The sequence below is a fragment of the Symphodus melops genome, assembly GCF_947650265.1.
Source record: "Symphodus melops genome assembly, chromosome: 4".
In the NCBI taxonomy this organism is placed as follows: domain Eukaryota; kingdom Metazoa; phylum Chordata; class Actinopteri; order Labriformes; family Labridae; genus Symphodus; species Symphodus melops.
Genome location: NC_136694.1, coordinates 17048914 through 17063833, shown reverse-complemented (window position 1 = coordinate 17063833; position 14920 = coordinate 17048914). Strand labels below are relative to the sequence as shown.

At 37.7% G+C, this 14920-nt stretch overlaps 2 protein-coding genes across 2 annotated transcripts; one reads left to right on the top strand and one right to left on the bottom strand.

Moving 5' to 3' along the window:
* Positions 1-320: 320 nt before the first annotated feature.
* Positions 321-8387, bottom strand: pfkmb (phosphofructokinase, muscle b). Its single transcript, XM_079341204.1, has 24 exons — positions 8313-8387; positions 8145-8180; positions 7359-7463; positions 6080-6153; positions 5774-5851; positions 5300-5489; positions 4953-5118; positions 4824-4868; positions 4351-4459; positions 4150-4245; positions 3977-4069; positions 3456-3581; positions 3244-3308; positions 3095-3158; positions 2869-3015; positions 2676-2746; positions 2486-2573; positions 2209-2361; positions 1947-2111; positions 1729-1790; positions 1530-1641; positions 1282-1381; positions 1078-1183; positions 321-540 (listed from the first exon to the last, which is right to left on the bottom strand). The coding sequence occupies exons 1-24, from the start codon at positions 8350-8352 to the stop codon at positions 402-404; spliced, it is 2430 nt and encodes an 809-aa protein (XP_079197330.1). The 5' UTR covers positions 8353-8387; the 3' UTR covers positions 321-401.
* Positions 8388-9944: 1557 nt separating this feature from the next.
* LOC306822663 (uncharacterized protein) lies at positions 9945-13189 on the top strand. The gene is made up of 4 exons (XM_079341812.1): positions 9945-10015; positions 10557-10715; positions 10806-10895; positions 12078-13189. The coding sequence occupies exons 2-4, from the start codon at positions 10695-10697 to the stop codon at positions 12405-12407; spliced, it is 441 nt and encodes a 146-aa protein (XP_079197938.1). The 5' UTR covers positions 9945-10015; positions 10557-10694; the 3' UTR covers positions 12408-13189.
* The last annotated feature ends 1731 nt before the right edge of the window (positions 13190-14920 follow it).

Here is a 14920-nt window from a genome sequence, read left to right as displayed (position 1 = left end):
CAGACAGACAGCACTTTAAATAGTAAATGCGAGTTTGCAATCATCAGTTGCCGAGCATTTGACCCCTGCTGTATTAAAGTGCTGTCAAATTTAGTGCTGTCAATGTGCTAACAATGCTTCTAATGCTTTTCATTTCCAGTCACAATTAGAAATGAAACATCTTAACTAGAATCTAGTGTTTTATTACTCTTATGTCTGATCAGTTTTTCAAGGGCTGAATGAGTAAGTAAACAAATGCAAAAAGTGTGAATAAATAAAACATTTCAGAGAAAAAACAGGGTGCTTATTGTGAGACCTGTGGTTTCATTGAGAGATATTTTTATAATCTTTATTATCAATGAAGCACTTTTCAGATAGATGGTTTACACAGTGCTTTAAAAAAATCACATGATTCATATCTACTAAGGAGCTAATCCTCTCTTCTTAATGACATGTTCCATCGCTGCTCTTTCAGTGGTGTCCAGATTAATCTTGTATTTAGCCAGGATTTTCAGGATGGGTCTCAACTTCAACCACCACTGTATCTTTGGAATACGGTGTCTGTGGAGGACAAACAAATGCCAGTGCACAAAGGAAAGACAACAAAACAATATATAAGTAATAAAAGTGAGATATTTAAATTCAAGTTAGGTCAAGTTGTTTTGACCACAAGAGATAAGACAACTCCAAATCAAACCTACAAGAACAATTTATCATGGTCACATAATGGCCATTTCCTCTAATAACCACTAATTGAAGTTGCATTTCAGAGTTCAGAGATGAAAGATTTAAACATTACTTTTCAACTGACCTTATGAATTATGAATGTGTTTTGTTAGTTTTAGTTGTCTTTTCAATGGAAACATGTATTAGACTGCTTTCCAGTTTGCAGGTCTGATAAATCTGGCCAATTAAATCTGAAATTTTAGAAAGACAATGGATGTGAATATGCATGAAGCACATTCACAGCATTTTAAAATTCCTCTTATTGCTTGCTTGTGAACACTGACTGCAATATATAATATTCCTACTATAGTTTAGAAAAACTAAATTAAACGTGGAAGAAAGGGAAATATTTAGACAAAAATGAAGTCTTACTCAAAATCAGTGTGCTCTTTAAGTTCTGCAAGAGGCTGGAAGACCAAAGACCTTTTCCTCATTCCCAGCACACAGGCTGAATCTGGAGAGTTGGCAAAGACACGACCTGGAGGTTGGAGGTAAAAAAAAAATAATTAACGCTATATATTAAAACAGAGAGCACAAGCAATAGTATTCAATATTTCATGGAGATCATGTCCTCACCATGTCGATAGCATTCCTTCAGCTTGTCAGTCAACCATAACACGGATTTGATCCCCATCTTGGTGCCAAAATTCCTGTCAAAGGGACTTGGTGTTCCACCCTAATAAAAAAGATAGCTGTCCTTAGGTGTGTGGAATTAAATGTTATGGCAATTGTAATGAGTCTTACAAAGTCTTGCAAAGTAAAAACAAGATCTGGTTCTAGTTTTCTGTGTACAATGAAAATAAAGTCTTTTTCTCATTGCCCACCTGCTGCATGTGCCCAAGCACGTTTTTCCTGCAGTCAAACACACCCTTGCCCTCCTCTGTGTACAGTTGGAAGATAAAGTCTGTTGTATAGTTGGTGTTACATTTCTCATTCCTGGAACAAAAGTAGAATATTTGTCTTGAGCTGCAGGCTGTGAATTTAATTGTACTCAGAAAAGCAATTACACTGATTCCTGCAAACCTCAGAATGAGTCCTCTCTTTACTGTGGTCTTCATCTTCTCCACCAGATGTTCCACGTTCACCTAAAGTACGTAAGTAAGTAAGTAAGTAAGTAAAGCTTTATTTATATAGCACTTTTTAAAACAACATGTTACAAAGTGCTTAACATAACAAGGAAAAAATAGGAAAATCAACCCTCAATACATTAACCACTATTAAGAATATTCATAAAGACAAACCTCAAGGTCATGAATGTTAAAAGGCTCCTCATAAATATAAGCAGCATCAGCTCCAGATGCTAAACCAGCCATGGTTGCCAGGTAACCACAATATCCTCCCATAGTCTCGACAATGAACACCCTCCTCTTGGTACCAGCAGCAGATTGTTTGATTCTGTCACATGTCTGAATTTGGATGAGAAAAGAGAGAGAAAGAATTGTTTCTTTGGATTATTTGGTCTAAAATGGGTTGTAATCTGTTACATTTGTTTGAGAGCTTTACCATAGTGATAGTGTTAAGTGCAGTATCAGTGCCGATACTGAAGTCAGATCCTGGAACATTATTGGAGACAGTAGCAGGAACCACTACAAGAGGAATACAAAGTTCCTCATACTTTTCTCTGGCCTGCACCATCTGCAAACCACCAACAAATGCCTGGAAAAGACAAGGGAGGAGGACTTCAGAAAAATGCCGTTGAGTGATTTTTTTTTAATTGTACATGTATATGATTCCGTTTATTGTTAGGATTGGCTATTGGAGTTATACATGAGTAGCTCACCTCAAAGCCTCCAATAATGACTAAAGCATTAATGTTGAACTTAACAATGTTGAGACTGATCTCTTCCATGCACTCATTTGGCAGGGATCTTTAATAAAGCAAAAACACGGAATCAAAATACATTCAGCCATTTACAAATCTTACACATGCATTATGATTAAAATGTAAAACAGAACATTTGTTGGATTACCTCTTTGTGCCCAGCATGGAGCCTCCCTTTCCAGTCAATCCTGCCACACCAGACCAATCGATAGGCTCAATCTGTGCAGGGATAAATTGCTCACTTTACAATGTGTTTTGGTATGCATTTGAAATAAATCTACTTAATTGTAATGAAAGAAGAAGCCCTCATATTTGTTAACGTGTGTGCAACTACAATTTACCATTCCATGGGCCAAGCCATCAAAGCCGTCATGCACTGCTAGCATTTGGTGGCCCTGGAGGAGCCCGATCCTGACAGCTGATCGAACTGCAGCGTTCATCCCAGCACATGGCGCTCCAACATTCAATATGGCGATGTTGATGTTACTCTGGCACAAGCACATGAGATATTTGTCACAATTATATGGTTCATAGGTAAATGTACAGTCAGACTTTGATGTTTTTTACCTTTATATCTGGGATGTGCACATGAGCAAGCATTTTGTACGTGTTCCAGTTGTTCTCAAAGCTCCTATGGGCAAACAATAGCAACATGCACATATAATTAAAAACAGAGCACACAACTCATAAATTTAACACACATCTGCATGCCTCACTTTCCCCTGAGCTTCACAGCCTCTTCAAACCTCCCTTCAGTCATAGCTGTAGTGACATCTTTAGTCTGGTGAAAAAGAAAGTAAGAATGAGGATTGATTCATAATATTATAGGAAATACCAAACTTATAGTTGTCATTTGTTGTTAAAACAACACATTCAGCACAAGTCCTACTTGTTTTTTGTACAGACTGCAAGTAAATGTTTGTCTCACCACTTGCACACACTCCATGAGAGGCAGTCTGACAGCCATGTTTCCAGATAAGCTGACTACACAGGCGGGAGTGTCTGGTGTAGCTTCCAGCAGAGCCATCACAGCCTCCACCCCCATTCTGCTAGCCTGAATCATTAAGTAGAGACTTATTACAGCAGATACTATACAAGGATTTTTATTCACGATTTCAGTGAACATCAAGGGTTAAAAACATGTACATCATTTATAAAAATGCACAAGTCACTTGGACTGTATGGCCACCTGAGGTCACCAGCGAGCATATATCTTGTTTGAAACCCCTCAAAAGCCAGCCCTGCAGTGAATCCTGCTGCTGAGCTGAATGCAAGTTTAACTTTGATGCCTCTTTGTGTTTATATATATAAACAGACCATTGCAGAGCTTAGAAACAGATTCCTTTCTGTCACCCTTTGGCTATTTCAGGGCAGCAAAATGAACAAAGAAATAATCTGTGAACTTTTATTTTTGTTACAAAAACTACATGGATGCAATGGTCACATTACCAGGACTCTGTCGAAGGCAGAAGGTGTTCCACCTCTTTGTACATGGCCCAGGATAGTGGTGCGGGTGTCAAAGCCGAGCTTCTTTGAAACCAGCTGGACAGAAAGGGGATATTTGTATTAGTCTGTATCATAAGAAGAAATAATACATGTGCTGTTATTTTGCCATAACTGACCTGTTTGACATGTTCACATGTAATAGGTTTACCATCACGATCAATTGCTCCCTCTGCAACAATGATAATATTCAAACGGGACCCGCGGACTCTTTGCTGAGAGAAATAAGGATACTATTAAAACTGACATGCAGAACACATTTTTTCTATTTTAGCTGGATTGAAACTTGTCCTGAGGATGATGCGGGACAAGACAATTACATCTGCCAGTCTTCTGCAAAGATGCTCCTGCCATCCCTCATCTGGAGGCATCTCAGGGATGAACACCCAATCTGCTCCACAGGCCAGGGCTGTCACCAAAGCCAGATATCTGTAAATCAAGAATAACAAGCTAATTTAATAGAAAAAAACATACTGTATGTTAGTCTCAAAATCTTGAAATAAACAGAAATATTTTTTTAAAAGCCTGGCTAAATTCCCCCCTTGGATTAACACCATATTTCTGATTCTGATTTTGGTGGCAGCTGATTATCCTAAAATTGTTTTACCGACAGTCAACATCTACCCTTCATTGTCAGATGGCAGGTGCTCATTTCATTACCTGGCCTTCAGTACAGCAGAGAACCTTGTACTAATGTATCTAAAATTTGATAAACTCCCAGTTAAAGGACCGTATACTATGTGTCCACATGCAGAAATTGTGCTTTAAAAGCAGACATACAGACTTTACCTACCCACAATGCCGGCCCATTACCTCCAGGATGAATGTCCTTTGGTGACTGCAAAATAAGATATGTCATGTCAAGAGTCTTCAAACTTGTGGCTCTATCTGTAAAATAGATTTATGAGAAGTTCTAGCCAACCTCTGAGCTGTGGTAGTGATGGCATCCACAACCTCTATGATGCGATGCAGAGCAGAATCCGTGCCGATAGTCATGTCCGTGCCACAGAAGTCGTTGTCAATGGAGCCTACCATGCCAACGATGTTGAGGTGGGTGGAGCACTTGGCCTCATTTGACGTGATCTTACCTGAACACATTTTAAAACACCTTCAGATACAGTTCGATCTCTGATAATGGCCAGAGCCTTGGATAGGCTTGTATTTGAGATAAGTGTTTATGCCCCTCATTGAATTGTTAATGTTCTGCAGAGAGGATTAATTTTAGACTGTATTTCTAAGAAAAGTGAACTTTAGGGTCTTGCCTCTCACCAGCTTTAACTAGGTCCGCCAGCAACTCACTCCACTCTGTTCTAAACTGGTCGGCACCAGTCAGACTGCCGTCACCTCCAATCACACAAAGGTTGGTGATGCCCAGCTTGACTAAGTTGCAAGCAGCTTTGGTGCGTCCCGCTTTGGTGCGGAAATCCTGACAGCGAGCACTACCAATCACCGTCCCACCCTCATGTCAGGACACCACGAATCATGAAGAAGCAGAATAGGAGAAGGAGAATCATCTGTAACTGAAGCTTTAATTAAAATGCTTGAGATCCATGACATCGATTGTAATGGAGCAATGCTATTTAATTAACCTTTTGACCTTCAGAGTTTCACTAGAGGATCAAAGGGTTGCTAGAGTTACACAGATCATCCATCCGTCTAATGTGATCAGCTGAAAACTGTGGTGACATAATGACATAAAGTGTGCAAGTTCACATGGTTTTTCATCTTTGTGCTTGTTCTCACCAGCTGGAGCATCATTGACACACTCTCCCAAGTAGCGGGGCGAATGTGGTCGCCTCCATCCACCAGACCCTGGTAACCCTGGCAACAAACAGAGATGCAGCACATATCACCTTCTTGAAAATATAAGTAAAACGGCACACATTCACTGGATCATTGATTTGTGTTTGAACATGCAAACCAAAGACTGTAACATCAGCTGTATGAATTGAACGGCTGACAATTTTCACAATTTGTTTTGTAGATATTGGAACAAAAGGGAAACCTTTAAAATAAAATAGAAACAAAACAATGAAGAGGAGTTTTTACCTCATGGACAAAATACACCTTTGCCCCAGTATAAAGTCCGACACGAACCGTGGCCCTCACAGCTGCATTCATACCTGAAAGAATAATATGTGTGTAGTTTTTATCCTTGTGTAGGATCTTTGTGATCGCACACATAATAAGAATGTTTGCGATAAAACCATTGTGAATTTGTATTGCATAGCTGTGATTATTGTATTTTTCAATGGAATTATACCTGATTTTATATTTAACTATGCCGTCTTCTCTTGAACTGCCACACTCAACACACAGAAGGTTGCCTAAAGGCCAGGATGTGGATAGATTAGCTTATAGACTGCCAAAAATATCTCTGCTTACAGTGTAAGGGAGGATAGGGCCGACAAGAGGAGCAGGATGGCTCTTTCACTCCACCAAACTTCTTTACTAACACATGACTGAAAGGTCATCTAAATTTATCCCTCATAACAGATAATGTAGTAGAGACAGAACAAGAAGTATCAGAGGGAAATAATTTGAACATAAAGGTCTAATGATGACTATCAGGTAATCTTGTAATGACTGTTGTTATTTGGAGAGTGAATGGAGAATGGGAAAGGGTTAGTGAGCTGTGATTGAGGACATATGAAGTTAAGATGGGCAGGAAAACTGACAGATGGAAAACTAACACAGTGTTGGGTGGGGTCACTGACACACATCCCAAAGGTCACTGTGAAGATATTCCTCTTCAAGTTAAAGGTCAGAGGAGATTAAGCCCACTCAGTGAGCAGCTCCTTGCAGCTCTATATGATATTCCCCACTTTTTTTTTTCAAGCTAGACTTTTAAAATGAATATGTCTGTCTATTGGAGGATTATTGAATGTATATTATAAGTAATGAAGAAAATTAAAAGTTAGCAAATTTACTGAACAAGATTAGTGCAACCATGATTCAACATGATATTAAACGCAAGTAAAAGTACTATTTTAGTTCTTCAAAAAGTCTTTCTTCTGGTGTTTTAATAATTAAAATGATAATTTTGTGTTGAAATGCTCAGGATACACTTACAGCTTCAGTATTTCGTCTAAGTACAGTAACCTACTTCTCTAAGACAACCAAAATTATGTTCAAGAGTTATCAAAATTTCTATTCCAGAATTTTAGATTACTCATATAAATCTGAAACTATTACCTCATTCAAGTTAAACCCCCTATTACTAAGCAGCAACGTCACACATTCTCAACACCTGCTGAGTAAGACAAACAGCATACATGCTCATGTTGGCACTCCAGGCTTGCACATGCCCTACAGACCCTCCACTCACCCTGGGCATCGCCTCCAGATGTCAGCACAGCGATTGCTTGACCCTCTCCTATCTTGGTTGGGTCCACAGGAGCCTTTTGTGCCATGGTCCTGGAGCTGGAGCTTTCTGAGGAAAAATGGGCTTTAAAAATAAATCCCTGCAACCCTGCTATAGCTTGAAGCCTCTCACCTGTAACACAGCCTGCTGCTGTGCAAAGTAAGAGCAGGAGAAGGGGTATACAGCTTAACTATCTGCTTGGCAAAGAAGGAGGCACACATAGGTAACATATTTAGACTGAGAGTTCGACACACACACACACACACACACACACACACACACACACACACACTCATCACACACACATTATCTCCAATCCTGTTCAGTTTATTATCTAATTTTGTTTTACAAAACATAATCACATGGATATTAAAAAGTGGCCTTTTCTCACTCTCTCTGAATGGGAAATTTCTTTAAAAACCAGATAAACGTATCTATATACTGTATAATGTAAAAACTTAAAAAGAAACTGGAGGTAGGCCTATTAAGTTGTCATGTGCATATGGTTGTAGTTTTCTTCTCAGTTTTACTTCTTGGTTACCCTATGTTTTTGTCTTCAGTATGCAGTCAGAAATAGGCTGTGTGTTGTTTGACTTTTCAGAATACAGATTTAATAAATTGTTTCTGAGTCTGTTATAGCAAATATAATACCATTATACAATACATCATGAAAGGATATAATGAAGGGATCTCTAAAACTTTTTTTCCCCACAGCATCTCCTTCTGAATCAGCAATCAAAGTTGTCTCACTGTTGCATTCAGGTGCTGAGAGGTCATCATCACCATCTGGGGAAAGACAAACAAAACATGTTGACCAGAATTTCATTGAGGCCTTATCCTGCAGACCTTTTTCATAAACTGTTATTATAGAAACTCCTCCTGTAATCCATCCAAAGAATCAGGCAGTTCATCACTCACATGATTCACCTTTTCTGCAAAAGACAACATGCTCAGACATAATTCCTTAGATTTTCTTTCTGCTTCATGTTTTTGATGAAAGCATTTGTCACTGTGGTGAAACATGTTCTATCTGTACCAAGCAGGTTGTTTTACACCCACTGTTCTTATCGTGCCTTTGGCTGTGAGCTGCAGCTGATAGGCTGGTCACTGAGGAGTGTGCAAGAGGGAGGTGCATTAACATAGTTTATATTGCGTTCTATATTAAGACAAAATATATTCTATGAACTCAGCAAGACAAAAACATTTTCAACTAAGATATAAATTCCATGAATTCAAGTAATTTAAGAAATCTCCCTTTGGGAGACTAACCCCAAAAACACCCATATGTGTATTATTATTATGTATGTGACTCTTGTATTTAATAGTATTTTTTAATACTATTAAATTGTTATATAAATTGTTAGCCCCAGCTGTAAGGAAGCAAAAGTGTTGGCTAAAATGTCCTCACTTTTTCCAAAGTCTCCTCATTCACCAAGTGTGAAAAGCAAATTGATCCTAAAGAGATACAAAACAAGAGCACATACAAGTTCAGACATCATACGTAAAACAAAATCAATAAGTTTTTCATTCATCAGCTCATGTGCTTTTCCTCCCAGACCCTCCCATCGCAGCAGAATGACGTCTAAAGCAGATCCATCAATGTAGACAAAAGGCAACTTGTCATAAACACATGTCTCAGTAGGAGTTTGTTTGCTGACACTGTGTGCCTCTGGTGGGTTGAACAATGTGTTGCTCTCTCCTGAGGCAAACCGGAATCGATGGCACTATTTCCAAGTAATCCCTCCCTTCCGTAGTATTATCACTCATACAGCCTGTAATAAACCATTTGGATCAATATAACAACAGTTCAACACAAACACTTCCAGCATGTCTCATGCAGTGAGTGCAATGTGGCCTGTATATCGCTATAATCTGATGAGACATTTACAGGAAGGAATTAGATCATGCTGTGTTAAATAGAAAAGGGTTAGAAGAAAATTACTTTAATGGTAAGCCAATTGATGATTGAAAATTGTCTTCAAAATGTATGTGCATCTAATTTGTATAAAATTAAAATTAAATCTTAATCTACGTATATACACATTATTATGCCAAACCATTTTTCATGTCTTTTTAAAAAAAGAAAAAAAACCTTTGCACTGTAAAACATGAGAGCCCCATTAAGTTATGTGAACTTGTTTTGTTTTTTTTACTCAAATTGTCATGGTAAGTTTTGAATATTGAACTCATGTTTATAAGTTTTAGAAAAATAAACTTAAAGTAATTAATTGTCTTGACTATTTGTAAGTTTTGTCATGACTGTCAGTGTTGATTCAACTTATTTCTGTAAGTTATACCTTGAAAAAAAGAAACGGGGGAGGAGGGGTGCTGCTGAAGAAATACCACCTGTTTTGGGGTTAGTCAAAAATAAAACTGTAAAGCTATGATACTTAAGAAGTATAGTGCTCACCAGTTCGCTAAACTGGATAAACCATAGTATTTCAACCACAACTTAATTATTGACGCAACAATAGAGAAAACAGCAGTGGACTACTTTCAGCTGCGGAGGGACGCACTTTTCAAGCTAGCTGCAATTAAACGTAGGTTTAGTGCAACTGCACAGTGGACCATGGCGGAGGTCCACGACGACATTCTGCTGGGAGAAAAGACGCGGCAAGGAGGTAAGTTATCTTTTAAAAGTGCTTTTGAGTTTGTGTCGATAAAATTAAATAACACTGTCAGTTTCTTCTGTGATAAAAGGGAAAAAATTCAGCACATTGGCAGAGTTTTGCGAATATGACTACATTACCGTGTTTTTCTCTTTGCTAGTCCATCGTGTTAATCGAATTTTCAAATGGCGAATAAGTTTTATTACACCACTATTGTCCATAGGGGACATTTTAGTAGGCGTTCGTTTAGGTTATAAATGCTTCAGACGTGACGGGAGCAAAAAAAAAAACTTTTCAACTAAACATTTGCCTGCAAGCACGTGCTGGCTAGCTAGCTAGTTGGCGACACGGTCAAGTCTAAGTAATTGCCGACGTGTTTTGGCATGCCGAGCCCCGGAGGATCGCTAAGTTCAGAAAACGGTCACTTTCACTGTTGCCGTGATCCAATGACGTTTTTAGACTACGATCATCATTATCATCAATCTATTTGGCTGTGTAATCTTCATATGTCATAATTTGATCTTTACTGGCTTCCCCACTACTTGTGTTTCAGATAAGAGCTGAGTTCGGTAGAATAGTGACCACTGATCTGCTGTCATTCCTGGAGGGACTTGATGCTTGGGTGCCGAGACTCTTGCAGTTGTATAAAGCAGCCATTTCATCAGGCAGGAGGTTGGCCCTTCAAAGTGTTATGCAGTGCCTTGATAAAGAGGTATGTATAGTGTGAATTTGTCAATGTGAACTTCCATTAGGACTCTAGTTTAAAAATTGCATGAACTCACTTTTGTGTAACTTTATATAGGACACAAACCAGAATCGGAGGACAGCTGCCTTTCTTGGTCTTCCACGTTTCTTCTCAGAGGATACTTCAGAGATCATCAGGATGTGTGATGTAAGAAAATATATTAACATGTAAACATCCCTTTTTTTCCACAACATTGCGGAACCTTTTTCATTTAACGTTAGTACATCATTCAAAACTTACTGGCAGTTCAAATGTTTAAAAATTAACTGATAGGCAGTTTTGAAAACAGAATGTGATGATGATATAGACTGCTGAACTTCATAAGTTAATCACAATAAATGCATAGCTGAGTATGAGGTATATTTTAATACAACCATCATTTTTAACCATTTCCAGGCAGTTTTTATTTTTGTTTTGTTAAAACGTTGCTCTCCATGCTTGTAGCCTGCTCCTCAGTACCTTTTGTAGGTAGTCCAGTGGTGCAACTGAATTATAAGAACCAAAACTAAGTTTGAACGGGTGTTGTGTGGGGATATTTCTTGCATCAAAAGTATGCCAATAAAAGTGTTAGTTTTGTTACTAACTAGCTCAGATTGCTATAATAAGTGTCTGACAACATTATGGAGACAAATTCTACCTTTTTATTTACCTGATGTCGCTTCTCGTCTTTGTTTACATCCTGTTATGTCTGTTATTTGAAGCAGGGGAGTATGGGTGGAGCTGCAGGTACAGAAAGTTGTAGTTTATTTCTGAAGTGATGGCTGAATATTTAGAATATTTTGAACAGTTGGGTGAGGTATTTAAATTTGATGGCCTACATTATTTTTTTGAATTGATGAGAAGCTGCAACAGAAGTACAGAGGGAGAGAGAGGCTGCAGAGTTTCAGCCAGCTATGCTGTTGTGATACTCAGGTGTTTGTTTTGTTACTCCTATTAATACATACATTATTGTAAGGATTTGACAACATTATGGAGAGAATCCACAAATCAAATTAAAGTATCACATCAAAGTATTCTGAATCGTCTAAATATTCATCCATGACTTCAGAAAAAAACTATAAGTTAACTAATAGAGGACGATGGCTCCCCCTGAGCTTTTTAAAGGCAGCAAAGTCTCTGGTCTATCTAAAGGAGACAAACAATTTTTTTTTAAACAATACACCGGTTGAATTGCAATAATATAATGTACACTTTTTTTTAGTTGATGTTTTTCTTCTTGCATTCTCAATCATGAACAAGTTTTGCCAATTTAGTGGCAACTTATTACTAACATTATTTTTCTGAATTACATGCAACAAAATAACAATTGAATTTGTCCAATTGTTTCAGGTTCATGGTGAAACCCTGGACATCTTAATGAAGGGAATGCGTGTCGGACTTCTCATTGGACATGAAGGCGTTCTGCATGATGCATTCCCAATGCAAGTCTTTAATGTGGCTGTGGTGGTAGAGGAGACAATCATTCTTTCTAATGTAAGAGATGTGGCCACTGGTTTCGCGATGCTAATGGGAACAATCTACTGCCTGAATCTGGAATATCCTTCTGAGATGAAGTACTCATTTGAATTCATGCAAAGGGTCATCATGAAAATAAAACCTGACCACTGTTCAGCCAGGATACATGGACTCAGAAACAAGCTACTGAGGTATCGTTTGTAAACTGAAAAGGATACCTGTAAGTCCTAACTGGAAGAAAGCTTTTTCTGCTTTGCTCATTGTTACTTCTCGAGAAAGCAGTTTATGTACCGAAGATGGAAAAATCAAAAACAATACAGAATTGTTGTGTCCTCTGGAGAAGAAGAAAGAGCCTTCTGATCCATTCAGAACTACAGGCCAAGTCGAACCAAATTGAAGCACTACTATAAGAACTGTCGGAATAAATGTCCAGACTGTTTATGTACTTTTTTGACATTGTGAAGAATGTTAGTGAAGTTAATGTTCTGCATTGTTCATAACTGAGTTTGCACAGAACAACTTGATACAATATTGTTAAAGCAGTGACCTTAGTGATGTGTAAACCAATGCCATAGCATTATATAAACCTGTTCATATAGAGAATAACTTCAGCATCACTATTTTTCGCAAAACATGTTGCAAAACATATCGCAAGATCTTAACTGAGAGGAATGTTATTGTTATTCTGCACTGTTCATAATTGCTTTTGCACAGAACAGCTTGATATATATTGTTGAAACAGCCATTTTGTGGTGTGCAAGCTAAGGTCAAAAAGTCAACTTTAACTTTAAAATAATTGTTAAGCAATATTGTTATGCTCTTGTCTATTAATTTTACTTAGTTTATTATATTAAAGCTATGTAAATGTTTTGGTACACCTAGCCAGCTGCGCAACTGCTGTGTCTAATCTCCACTTTCTAGTGTTGTATGGGGACAATACATTGCAAATGTTAAGGCATGAGCATTGTTAAAATAAAGTTTTGTTTTTGAACAAAGAAGCTCTAAATTGATTCACTGTAAAGTCTAGATTAGTATAGTCAAGAGTAGGAATAAAGTTGAAACAATTTAAATACTTTAGCCCTTTTAACTTAAAATAGCACTTCATATGAAATATTACAAAGTCATTTTAACTTAAAAGTGTAAGTTGAAATGACAGGGAATTGTAAGTTTACAGGACAAGATAATGTGAGTTTTCATGAATGGACAATTCAACATAGTAAGTGGACTTAACTTTGAGACTCAAGTTGAAAATACAAACTATCATTAGTTAAACAACTTGTATAACTTAACAGTTTGAGTTCAAACGATGGTTACTTTCAAGTTGAGTTTACTCACATTTGTAAGGCAGCAGGTGAACTTTCATTTCTAAGTTTTACTGACTTAAAATGTCTTACAGTGTGGTTGCAGCTGTAACAAAGTTAAAATGTACTAGCCAAGTGTTTTTGATTTATTGTACACACTACACCTGGAAAGAGTCACATTGTAACTTTATCAACTTGTCAAGTCTCTTTATCCTATCCACACAAACAAGTAGTAAAACCAAAGTAAATCGTATTGAATAAAAGTTTGGAGATAAGACTTTGGCTTTCAATTCAATTAAAAAACACTTTATTTGTCCCCGGGGGGCAAATTGAACTTATAATATTGCTAAAATGTGTTATCAAGTGAAAAAACACACATGCCTACCAGACACACTGCTCTAAATTAAGACACATCATTCAAAACTGACAGTCAGTGTATTGCTAAACAGTGAAACATCACACTTATTTAGCAGTGAGCTGAACTAAGAATGCTGATGTGAAGACAATCAGAGTTCACAGCTATCACAAGTGACCTTCTCTCTGACCAATCATCTTGATTGGCTTATCCAGTGCTATTATTGGTGTGCAAATTTGGGCGGATGTGTGTTGAGTATTGATTGATTGATATCTTTATTTTAAACAACGTAAATAAGAAGACACATTTGGCATTTGTGCGTATATTTTTTAGAAAATGCTTAATTTTAGAAGAGTTAATGTTTTAAATGTCGTGGTAGTCGTAGGAGTATTTATTGTTTTTTGTTTGTGGAGTTTTGACAAACAGGGCCTCAGTTTTAGGAACTATGTTTGTATAGTGGAGAAAAACTGTAGTACTCCTCTCCCAGTCAGCCAACAGGTGGCAGCAGCATCTGATTTTTTCCCCCTATCTCTGTGTTCATCGAGCTACATTCATAGCCTTGGCCTAATAAATCATGCACTGAAAGTGTCAGTGCAAATTTTGTTAGATTTTATTGCAGTTTAATCATCTCAATGAATGTTTTAATAGGCTGATATTTCAGAGAGCGAATGGCAGAGCAGTGATAAATTATATGGGGTGAGCTGGCCCCCTCTGCCTTACCTCTCCCCCTCTGTTGCCTTTTCGCTGCTGAGAATCACTAATGTAGACCTGCATAGCTATTTTTCCACATATGCAAGAAAGACTTGTGATATAAACTTAGATTATCCATATTCATTTCCAAACAAACAGACTAATTTGTATTTCACCTGCAGGGCAATCAGTGCCTCTGGTGAAGCTTGTTCTTACTGCTATTGCAGTAACTTTTCCTTTTCTGCATTTTCTTATCATTTTGCTTGCCTCTTCTTTCCTCCAAAGCCTCGTTTATGAATTCATCAAGTTGGGCCATCGTGCTCCACCTTATTCTCAGGCCTCCCACACCATTTAACATGTCTTTAAACCCT